The sequence below is a fragment of the Cyprinus carpio genome, chromosome A4, assembly GCF_018340385.1.
Source record: "Cyprinus carpio isolate SPL01 chromosome A4, ASM1834038v1, whole genome shotgun sequence".
Classification (NCBI taxonomy): domain Eukaryota; kingdom Metazoa; phylum Chordata; class Actinopteri; order Cypriniformes; family Cyprinidae; genus Cyprinus; species Cyprinus carpio.
In genome coordinates this window covers 4,472,291-4,484,656 of record NC_056575.1, presented here as the reverse complement: position 1 = coordinate 4,484,656, position 12,366 = coordinate 4,472,291, and the positions used below count along the sequence as shown (strand labels likewise).

Genomic DNA, 12,366 nt, shown 5'->3' with positions numbered 1-12,366 from the left:
GGGGAAGTGCTGGTCTCTTTGTCTCGACCGGAGAGAGATGTTATTTATGATGTGACATGCAGAAGCACATCCAGGCATGTCATGCGGCCTCAGGAGCCCAGAATTGGCTACGAATCTGTTTGTTCTATTGTAGCTCTGCTTTGAGGAACAGCCACACTTATGTGGTAAAAGGGAAATAGGCCTAAGTAATAGATACATTTTCAAGCCATATACAACAGGCGCTTTGTTTTGTCACAGGTGTAGCCTAGCGGTTTCTACATTTGTTCCAAGCAATTAGACAAAAAACAACTACAAAACTTTAACAAAACATAAAACTAGCATTTAAAACGTTTGCTCTAAGAGTGGTTACACAACTGCATTTGCTCCTAGTGGTTATGAATAACTTGATGGGAAAAAGAAAACCTCCTAGTGGTTATGAATAACTTGATGGGAAAAAGAAAACGAGCAGAAAGTAGCCTACTATGAAATATTTTCAACCTTATAACAATGATTTGAATATCTGTTATAAACTAGCCTAGAGGTTAGCGCATTTGTTTTAAGTGTAGACACTTTTGTACGGTTTATGTTTCGTTCCACACATTGTAATGACGCATGTCCATGTCTTTCCACAGCAACACCTGCAAGAGTTTTATAAGAAACAACAGGAACAACTCCATCTACAGCTTTTGCAGCAACAGCATCCAGGAAAACAAGCGAAAGAGGTACGATAAACATACCAATACACACCAATGTAAGAGACAAAGTGAGGGTTTCCCTTGCGTTCGCCAACCACAAGCAACTTGTGAATCAGTCTGTGCTATCATTAAAAGAGGGAACACTCCTTTAGCACAGAGGAAACTTCTTCTGAATTCTACTGAATGATGCAAAGCGCTAAAATTAGGCAGACAAGTGTCTCAGCTTCATCCTTGGCAGCATTTCAGAGTTATGCTGACGTTAAAATGCCCATTTTAGCGTACCGCACAGGGTCCGTTCCTTAATGAACCACCACGGTGGGTTTGGGTCGACGAGCAGAAAAGTTCAAACGTAGCGAGCTCATAAATCAAACTGACAGTCCGACCGTGGATCCGTCTGACAGACAGACAGAGAGGGTTGCTGACACGCAGAAGCAGGCATCAAAAAGCGAAGTGCACCAAAGAGGGGGTCGGCAATCCAAACAAAACGTGCGGAAGCAGTTAAATTGATCAGCTAGGTATCGTGGATGGGAAACATCCCCCGCCCCAGCAGTCTCTTCAACTAGCACCTTCTACGATTGTCTCTCCTTAAGCAAGCCATTATGCAGGGCCTACAGAAAGCAGGGCTGACCTCCCGAAGGCTTTGTTTCTGTTTGGATTTGCGAATAGATTTTTTTCAGGCACTGCCATCAAATATGGAATAGAAATTGCTCCCTTATTTCTCACGAGACAGCGGGGCCAATCCGTACGGCTCACTCCATTATGCAGTCTGTTTTCCAGTGAGTGCATCACATGTTTTGCCTCTTTCTCTTGCTCTCTCATCCCTAAACTAAAGGAGTGAGGTCTTCCTCACCGTTCTTGACTGAAGGTCTTCCTCTGGAGTCTGTTCAGTCCTACCGCTAGTATAATTCCAAGCAAAAATTGGAAGTTTAACTTCCCTCCTGTAATGGGGGTCTTTGCTTTCTTGTCACTGAGTAGGTTGTAATGTATTCTGACAGGAGAAGAGGAAAGGGAAAGAGGATAGGAGAGAGAGAGAGAGCTATCAGGGTCTCAGCAGAAACTAGCTCTCAGTTTGCTAATGGACCTCTGGAGACTTTGTCCACAAAAGCAAACTTCAGTCATTTTTAAACCAGACCTCCTAAAAAACAGCTAATAAATTGAGTCTGTACTACATGGAAATGTAGTACAGACGTAACTCTGAAATGCAACTGCAACACCACTTTACATTTTCAAACAGCTAAGACTAAAGAAAGGTGTCTTGTCATTTCATCACATGCCAAATTATACAAACATTGAGCCTCATTCATGAATCACTAATGAAATGAATTTGCATAGATGACAATTTATGTAAAAATAGTATTACAAACTAGTATGACATAAAATTATATGTTGGGCCTGATTTCTGAAACATCAGAAGAATGAATTTTTGTGTAAAAGTGTAAACTATATTTACAACAATTTATGCAATACTGTTTTTTAACATTATGTATATCTATTTAGCATGTCTATTTATGGCCATATAATGTGACAGTTTATGCAAAATGTTTCAAGAATGAGATAAAATATTTACTAAAATACTATGATTTTCAGTTGAATTTCACTTCATTAAATGCTTTGTTTTTAGGTTTTTTTCTGTCATCTATAATATGATTATCAAGTTTAAATCCGCAAGAATTTATCCAAGAATGTTTTATGAACATTTTATGCAAGAACTGTTTAGTGAGTTTTACATGGGTGTTTTGTTCACTGTGATTTTGCTAATCCTTTTTGTTTGTATTTATTTCATAACATCAACGTTTACCTGATTTTATAATTAATTTTTATCCATGGAAAGATTTCAAGCATAGTTGCTGTGCTTAGATCACTGAAGTGCTGCATTAAACAATGCTGTGGTTTGCCGCCGCTGCTGCTGTTGTTGTTGTTTTTGTTGTTGTCTTCACCAGCTTATGCAAGAGGCTCGACTGGCGGTAAACAGGGCTCAGAGGGGATGGGGGTGGGTGCTGTAAATCTCTCTCAGCATCCCTCCCTCCGTCACCCCCTCCCTGTTGCCCCATAAGCTGTAATGGACCATTAGAAATGCAAGACAATTAACTATCAATGGCGAAAGGAGGGGGCTCCACATGTCCTCCAACCCACATCTCACACACAGTTTTCAGTCAACACATGCAGGCAAAACGATGAGAACAAGACGGCTTGGTTTCACTTGGGCCACATGAATAACCAAACACACTTTCTCATCCATGTGCGTTTAGTGTTTTGCATGTATATGCTTGCTCACTCACTCACTCTCTCTCTCACTATAGCAACAGCAGCAGCAGCAGCAGTTGGCGGCACAGCAGCTGGTCTTTCAGCAGCAGCTCTTGCAAATGCAGCAACTGCAGCAGCAGCAGCACCTGCTCAACATGCAGAGGCAGGGCCTCCTCTCTCTGCCCCCTGGCCCAGGACAGCCCACCCTCCCCGGACAGACTCTGCAGCCAGGTAAAGTCCTCTAGTCCTCTCATCTGAGAGTGTGCGTGTGTGGCTGCGTCCTCTTTTAAACTCCCCTTTTTGGTTTCCTGCTGCATTTTCCTTGCCATTTCAGTTTTTTCTAGTTCTCGTTCTCTCTTGCCTGTGTCTGTGTGCTTGTTGTTTTCCTCTCTACCCGCCCCATCCCCCCCCACCCCACCCACCCCACCCCTCTCTCCCTCCCCTCCTTGCCTGTTGTTGTTGTTTACGGACTCGCAGTGCGAGCTCAGAGCTCTGAGGAAGATGAGCTGTTGCCATTTGCTTTTTTCCTGGAACAAACACCTGGTGCTACTGTGTTTATCGAAATGGCGCAAGATGACAGTAGTTTGGAGATGGCTCTTAATTGGAGTATAGCTGGGGCGACAAAAAGCGGAATATTCATTTTATTATCCAAGGGATTATATGATGATTTGATTCTGCACACAGAGGCTTGTTTATGAATGCATAATCATGTGCAGATGAGTTCCTGGTTGCTTTGCACCTTCGGATACCACGGAAACGAAGCACGGGATGAGCGTCCAGGTTGATCTTGCGCCGGTTTACCTCCAGATGCTTAAGTGTGATACTCAAGTTTCTCAACAGAGCAGAACAGGTTTACCTACCTTGTTAGGAAAGGGTAGACGGGAGCTCATAATGGGAGTTTTGTGATTGATTGTGTCTGTAAACCTGTTTGTGACTCTCTTGCAGCTGGTCTGAGCCCTGCCGAACTCCAGCAACTTTGGAAAGACGTCACTGGTAGCCACGCCATGGAGGACAATGGGCTAAAACATAGCGGCCTGGACCTGAGCACCACCAACAACTCGTCCACTACCTCCACCAGCAACCCCAAAGCTTCTCCGCCTATCACCCATCATGGTATCTCCAACGGCCAGTCCCCGGTCCTCAACCACCGGAGAGAGAGGTACTCTAACACACACACATGCATGCTAAAGCTAATCTGTAGAGCACTGGTTTATTCTTCCGCTCACCCGATCACCACTGCGTCCTTGAGATCCAGCTGGATTGGCCAAGTAAAGTCACTTTGGATAAAAGCGTCTTCTCTGTTTCACTCGACGCAAACTCGGAATCCCTTTTCAGACATTTGTGATCACAAACCACCCAATAAAGGGTCCTGTGTGCACATGAACACAAAGACATGCACAAACAAACACAAACCAAACAGCCAATTAAACTACTTTTCATGTGCGAAAAAAAAGCAAAAAAAAAAAAAGAACAGTTGATGTGTTTGTCCCCATTAACAAAAGGAAAATGCTCCTTCCTGCAGGGAGATGGCTGTGTGTATTTGTTTGTTTGCTCATCAATAGTTTATTAATGTCTGGATAACAGTTGAAATGAGATGAAACCTCCCTCGAGACAGCAGGCTATTGAACGCAACTCCTTCCGGTATATCAAACGCATGGAGGTGCAACTTTCAGTGGCAGGAACACACAGCTCACCTCACTGTACATTAAGTATTTAATACCTTGCTTTTCTTTTGAAATTGCTTTGCTGGCACGCCTTGTCATGTAAATAGAATACACTATCCGGTGTGGCATTTACTGAACGTTTATACGTGCGTCGGCCCTTTTATACACTCCACGGCTGCTGTAAGGCATAGATTCGCATATTTCTCCATGTATTATTCAGTCTGAAGCGGCCATATGTTAGTACATAGCAACAGCCGTTGACTTCACTGGGGGTGGATGTGTTGTGTAATAGGTTTCAAGTACGTAGTGTCTTCACAGAAAGCCCTTTCTTGAGAGATAAATCTTTAGAGGCAGAGAAGGAAAAGGAAAAACAGAGAGAGAGACGGAAATAATTGAAGAAATAGGTTACACTCTTTTCTCGTGTGTTGGCGGAGTCTCTCGGGCCCACGGTCGTTCATAATCACGGAGTGTGTTGTCAGAGCCAGCTGCTTTCTAAGATGTGCTGGATCGATAACGGCAATGTAAAACAGCCGGTGAGTGTAGTGTGTGTGTGAGAGATTGCCCCGCACAAACACGCTGTGCTTGTCTGCTTAGCCTCACTTTCGCACATTAGCCCCTCAGCACCATTAGAACTGGCAGTCGTAACTTACCGCAATGTCTTTTCACAAAAAGTTGTGTCCTTAAAAATGCCCGTTCCACTGCGAATGAATCTCCTGGTGAAAATTAAAACACAGGGGCCAGTTTTCTGCTATTTACACAAGTTCTCCGTAATGGCTTTGCAAGGTGAAAGTCTGTGGAAAAAATGTTGACGAGTGATTTTACTTGGCCGGGCCGTGTGTTTTTTAATACACTCGTGTCTCCTCCGTAATATTCTGGATCAATAATCACAAGGGCGCCTGATGTCGAGGGAGAGCATGTGTTTTCTGAGCATCAAGTCCATCAAATTTGACCCAACTTTTGGTCATAGTATCCTGACAGGTACCACCGGCATGTTTTCCACCACGTTTTAATGCTCATTATTTCTCTTTCAGTTCGCTGCATGAAGAGACCGCAGCAGCGCAGTCCCTCTATGGTCACGGAGTGTGCAAGTGGCCAGGATGTGAAAGTGTTTGTGACGACTTCGGACAGTTTTTGAAGTAAGTGATCATAGAGACACCATAATTGCATTTATATGCACTTAAAAAGTTTCAGTTGGCCTAAAGCAGTAATTTATCTGTTTCCTTTGTATGTCTCTTTTTAATGCTTATTTGATGCTTAGTTGTTACTTTTTCCTCCAATGAGCAATGTTGGGCTGTAACGCATTACTTAGTAATGCGTTACTGTAATTTGATTCTATTGCACAAAAGCAACATGAACTAATATAAAATATAAATAATTAACCGGTGCAAGCATATGAAGATCTTCTATTTAGGCTATAACACCTGTTTGCAGCGTTGAGCAATGCAGTGGTTAAATTTGCGTGCTTACGAATCCTCTAATTACAACACACGAATTGTAGACATTATGAAAGATTCACTATGCATATATTTATTGTGTTATAACAGAGATTTTTGAGACTGTGATGAACTGATATGTCTTTTAGAAATTATAAATGCAGCGCTCTTTGCTAGCATTCTGGCATGCCAAACCATGCACGCAGCATCCGCTTGCTTTAGTTAAAAATAACGGTGTTCTGTGAATGTTGATGCTTTAATAACAAATACTTATCGGGGGCATGTATGCTGAGATTTCATAAATTTCATGGAGAAAAAAGTAACATAACTAGTAATGTAATTAATTACTTTTGAAAAAAAGTAATCAGAACAGTAATGTGATTACTTTTAAAAGGAATAATCAGTAATCAGTAATTTGATTACATTTTCAGAGTAACTTGCCCAACACTGCCAATGACAAACAAATTTTTCAATTTAAAAAGTTTTCATACGTCAGTTCTTGCACCTAACTGTAAATCCACAAAATGGATGGTGAATCTCCTAACAGATTTCCCAAAGGCGCCTGTCAGCCCATCATAGGTGGCGCTCACAAAAGACCATGCATCTCCACGGCTACGTGAGTGGATGATGGGCTGGCGTTGAGAGGCAGAAGCTAATGGCAACCTACGTAGCCGTGTGGTGTTGTCATGGTGCAGCTAACGGAGTGAAATGAACTCTTCATGCTCCATCAACAATTTAGTTAATTAGCTCATTTGTAATTGGTCGGCTTTGTTGCCAGGACGTGAGTCGGGGGGACATCAAAGGAGAAGCAGTTTACTGTGCTGGAGATTGCAGGTTATCATGTTGTCACTCAGAGGAAAGAGCCTCACCATCAAAGAATAGAGAAAATGGTTCATTTGAATATTCTAATTAGATACATAATTAACTGTGAAATAATAATCTGGTGTGTTTGGTGGGTGTAAATGTCCAGTCATTTCATGAAAATGGCTTTTGAGAGTGGCAACGTTGTTCTGTTCTTTTGTAAATAGTCCATCCCAAACAAGTCAAGAATTTAACACATTTGAGTGTGTTGCCACTTAACTAGTTGGTTATGACTGTCAACCAAAAGTATGCATATACCTCAAGGTACAGTGTTAATTAACCCCGTCTACTCAATTGACGTTCATTTATTACGTACATTGCAATACAGCATACATCAGAGATCATGTTATCATCAGAGGTTGAAGAGAACTAAATAAAAATGCTCCGCATCTGACAGCCTGTGCGGTAGGATGCCATTACAGCAATCATCTTCCAAATCTTCATTGAAATGGGGGCGAGACACCCTCGTTCGCTCCCAGAGTCGGAGACGCCCGTACTGTAACTCCTACATGAAAACGTTCCCACAAAAGACTGCATGATCTGAGCCGGAGAGATGGCGGGTGGCGCCGTGCCTTGGAGGAGCGATTGTCGGTGTCAAAAAGAAGCTTTTAATGTCATTCGGAGATGCCAGTCACTGCTGCGTATCATCCAGGTACACACGCTTAAAATGGTTTACATAAAATAGGTGTCAGATTCAAATGGCACCTTTGATGGGAAAGCAGGAGGTGGAGGGATTCACCCAACCTGCACAGGCTTGTAGCTTGCGGAGAAGAAACCAGCCACGGTTTTGTAATCTTTGTTGTGTTGCTGAGAAAGTTGTCAAGATCAGCATTTAAGTGTAGCTCTGCAGTCTTTCATGCACTGCGCACCTGGAGAGGGGTAGCCAAGAGGTGCCTGGCACATTATATTACATCTGAAGTTCAAATAGATGTGCGTGAATGTGCATGCAAGCAAGCTGGTACACCTCGAGACGTGTGTATTAATGCAACAAAGCATGCGTCTGGAGGGTTTGATTCAGGGCAGCTTATTTGGGGGTTATGTGCAGCTAAAAGAGAGGGATAATGAATTCATAGCGTTCTAATGTTGTTCTGCCACGCAGGCAATTTTCTTATTGTTTAAGCTCCAGATTGCTGCCCTAGTTCCCTTATTGATTTCCTCTCACATGTTTGAGAAGAGTCAGGATGAGAAGGGAGAGAAAAATACAGACATACCCGCTGGCCTGTAATAAAGATTGACGTGCTGTCAACGCTGTAGTGTCTTTCCCATGTAGACACAATATGAGCTTGTGTATCTCCGTAAACAAACTCTTGCCCATTCTAATGGGGTTTTTGCAGGGGAATGAATCATCCTTTTCACCTATTTAACATTTAATACCGGTGAAGCAACCTGCTGAGCTTCCGCCACTTAGAGTGCTGAGTCTTAAACTGGGCGCTAATGAAAGCCAACAGGAAGTCCCAGGTTAGATTAATCAAGCCCATGTCCAGTGCGAGTCATTTGAGAATTGGCGAAGTAATTTGATTGGTCCAAGATGGCTGGAAAGGCCTAAGTATAGCCTAAATCAGCTGATTTCATTCTGTCTGTGGTTTTTGATGCACTTCTCCGTCCGTTGCGTACCTGTCTGTCTGAGCCCTCATTCCCCATTTCAAAACAAAAATCAATATGCCTATAAAGTGACCCATAAATTACAGGTGGCTCCAGAGATGTTTGCTCAGAGCGAGCGGGCGTCCCTGTCTCGTTCTCCTCTCACCTCTCTGTTTGAACTAAACCCAGCGCCACAGGCTCATTAAGAGATATTGGTGACTGCATCTAACCCCCCCCCCCTCCAGCCCCCTGCTTTTATCAATGCATAGTAAAACACCTACTGCCTGAATATTTCATAGCCATGCAGTAATCTGAATGTAATCACCAGCACTAACTAGCTATCGTTAGCTTTTGCTAAAGACTGTTGTCCTGTATTTCATTCTAATGGCTATTAAAAAAGGTAATTGTGACCTCATTTCTCACAATTGCTACTTAGTATCTCACAATTGTGACTCTAAAACTCTTTATTTATTATAATAATTGTTACTATATCTTACAACTGTGACTATATTTCCGAATGTAATTACTTTTTCACATATTTTCAACGTAACTTCTCACAATTGTGATTTAGTATCTCACAATTCTAATTGTATAGGTCACTGAGCTGTTTAATAATTCCTTTATTTTTCCCACATAATTGCGACATATCTTTCAATTGTGACTTGGTGTTTCACAACTGCAACTTTGTATTTCACAGTTGCGAATTCATGTCTCAGACTTGTGACATTCTCGTAACTGTGCTTATATATCTCACAATTATGACTATTTTTAGTAATTGTGACTCTCTATCTCCAAAAAAACACAAAGAACCTAGTATTTTACACTTTCTGACAGTTACATTTATTTTATTTACTCTTGGAGAAGGAAACGGGCTTCCATTAAAAAAAGAAAACCTCACATTCCTAAAAGAAACAAGGAAACAAGATTAAGATCTAGATGGTCGCTAATGAGAAATGGTGCGTGCTAGATAAGATGTGTTATTTAGCGAGCTACCTGAACTAGCCAGTCGTGGCTTTTGAAGCAGCTGTAATTTATGACATCCACCATACATCAAGTGCGTAAGATAGCATTATGAGCATTGAAATGAAAAGGGTATTTGCAGCATTAGTTCCCTGCGAGGGACCTGATTACATGATTAATGAAATGCCCCTATGCATGCACATTTTGAAACAGCAATTAGGCATGGGGCCGGAGAAAGGCACCAACTCTCCAGTCATCCTAGGCATTTTTTTTCTGTTCAATGCTATCTCACTCTTGATTTTTAATGGAGAATATCTGAGCATTAGACCTGAAACGGTTACAATAGCAAAAGCGGGCGTGATGGAATGAAATAATTTTAAATGGGTATGGGCGTAATTGAAAGGTAGCGGCGGCCATTGTGTTCTCAAATGTCCTCTCTTTGATTGGTGTGTTTGAGGAGGATTATGAATACATTGTTATTTTGCATTTTGCACATAAACAATAGCTTGCACTATGAATAGAGAATGAAAAGAGAAAATGCTTAGTAGTGTTAAAACTAGCTCTGTGTGTGGGGGTGGGTGTGTGTGTGTTTGCATGCGAGTGTGTGTGCGACTGTGCGTGCAATTTAAGCTCACACTAATGCACTGGAGGTTGTACTGTAAATGATCATTGAAGGGTCTGCAAGCTAACCTATAATTACAGGAAAGAGAGTGGCAGCATTGGCATTTCACAAGCATGTCTTCTAAAAGAACGCTTTGTGGGTTTGTCACCAATGATAATTTAGATAGAGGCTCATTACCGAACATCACAACACTTTTAAAAACCTTTTCGCCTTTGTGCGTTCGCCGGGAATAAAGGTTTATTTTAATGGCAGGCTTCTTTTGTGTCCTGCAGACAAAATCCAATCAAGGAAAACCGCCATTGACTGCTCCTGCAGTCTGAAGTGTTTTTTTTTTTCTGCGTAATATTCTAATGAAAGGATGAGTAGATACATTTAATATGTCGGCGGAATAATGCACTCTTCGTAGGCGGCGCGTTTTAAACGTTACTTGAGTTAAATTACATTTATTGTATTTATTTCTTGATAAATGTAGAAGACAAAACCTCTGCGCGAGGCCTTTTGTACGCCAACATCTCTCATAAGCCGTTGTGCTCTGAGCGCTGCCTCTCATTCACATGACAGTCGCTCTATTGTGATGTTAAACACCGGCTTTCAGTGAGCGTGGGACACGCTTGTTAGACGGTGGTGGTTTGTTAAAAGCTAATGGGCTGGACGTCCTGTAATCCAGAAATCATATTCATCAGCAACAGTGGTAGTTGATCAACAGCAACGGTCTATTATTAGTTCAGCCTGTGTGTGTGTGTTTGTGTATGAGGGGTTGGTTTCTCATCCGTTTCTCCTATTCCCCCACAGGCACCTTAACAGTGAACACGCTCTGGACGATAGGAGTACTGCCCAGTGCCGAGTACAGATGCAGGTGGTACAACAGCTAGAGATACAGGTACAGTAGACACAAGAATACAACATATATGCATTTAAAGAAACAGTTCACCCAAAAATGACAGTTCTGGCATCATGTCGTTCAAATGTGCATGACTTACTTTCTTCTGTGGAACACAAAAGAAAGTGTTTAAAAATGTATTGACACTTTGGTGTCCATACAATGAAAGTCAGTTAGTCTGGACCCCATTGACTTTTATTGTATGGACAAAAACTTTTTTTCTTGTTTCACACAAGAACATCATGCAGGTTTAGTATAATATAAGGGTGAGTGAATTTCAGAATTGACGTTTTTGGGTGAACTATCACTTTAGAGACGACATGAAATGAAATTCACAATGCATGTGTGATTTGTAGACTGATTTCTCTACTAATTGAAAATATTGTTGCAATACTGAAACATTAAACCAACTGGACTCAGTTTAGCTTCACCTAATTTGTGTACTAACTTATACTTGAAACTTTACAATGTGTCTGGAAAATGTTGTTCATTATGACAAATTGCTTGTGATTTTTGTCATTTGGATAAAAACATATGCTAAATGAATAAATTTAAGCACTGGCAGGTTGCAAATGGGACTATCTGCTTATCCTGTGGCAGATAGTGAAAGTGTTTGGGAAAGGTGTTTGAAAACAATCATTATTTACATTTTAGTCCTTGATTTAGAGCAAGACTGGATTTTATGCATCAGGACTTGATTTGATTGTGAAAAGTAGGTGTTCAGTACCTACATGTTTTGCTTGATTTTAATTTCATGTTGTCTTTAGCACACACTTGTTCAACTTGAACTGCTTTTTTGCAGCATAACACTAAACATTTTGTTAATTAGCTTGTTGCCATAAAAAAACTTGCAGCGCGTAAAGTGTAAAAATGCACAAGGGACACCTTGAGCAAATCCATCCCAACAAAGGTGAAAACCATCACAGGCCTTTATAATTAAATCATGGTTTGTGCTTATTTTCCATCCCGTCCAATTAATATGCGTGCATCTGGGCTGGACTGTGTTAATTAAATACACTTTGCACCTGAAGGAACCTCTAAAGAGAGCCACTATTTTCAGTAGCTGGAGCATGACCTTATTAAGGTGTCACGCTGGCGAGATAATGAGAGCAGTGATTGAGGGATGCTATTACTCAGCACTGCGGCCATCTCTCCCGCCAGTTAACACTCTGTCCTATGCCTCACACCTTCCTGTACATCATGGGATGCGGCACACGGGGTCAAAATCCATCTTTCTTCTGTTAATTTCAAATAAATAACCAGTTTCGCTTGCAGAATAATTGCGGCTTTTAGTTACTTTTTATCTAAATCTAGAGGTTCCCTTGCATTTACGCACACAAAGAGCTGCATCGCCTTTGTGGTGCGGATTGCTTTCTGACCGTGGCTCCTCTAAGCCTTTGTGATGCCCATCTGAATGCAAGCCAAGCGTTCCCCTCAACCTTTAAAG

The 12,366-nt window shown here is 41.6% G+C and overlaps 1 protein-coding gene across 7 annotated transcripts in view; it reads left to right on the top strand.

The window, feature by feature from the left end:
- The window catches only part of LOC109064036 (forkhead box protein P2-like), a 98,692-nt gene that overhangs the window by 69,460 nt on the left and 16,866 nt on the right, over positions 1–12,366 (top strand). For all 7 annotated transcript variants that reach the window (XM_042747366.1, XM_042747344.1, XM_042747353.1 and 4 more), the window contains 5 exons: positions 612–701; positions 2,975–3,149; positions 3,864–4,077; positions 5,614–5,718; positions 10,832–10,919. In XM_042747366.1, coding sequence (XP_042603300.1) covers positions 612–701; positions 2,975–3,149; positions 3,864–4,077; positions 5,614–5,718; positions 10,832–10,919 — 672 coding nt within the window. The remainder of the gene's footprint in view (positions 1–611; positions 702–2,974; positions 3,150–3,863; positions 4,078–5,613; positions 5,719–10,831; positions 10,920–12,366) is intronic.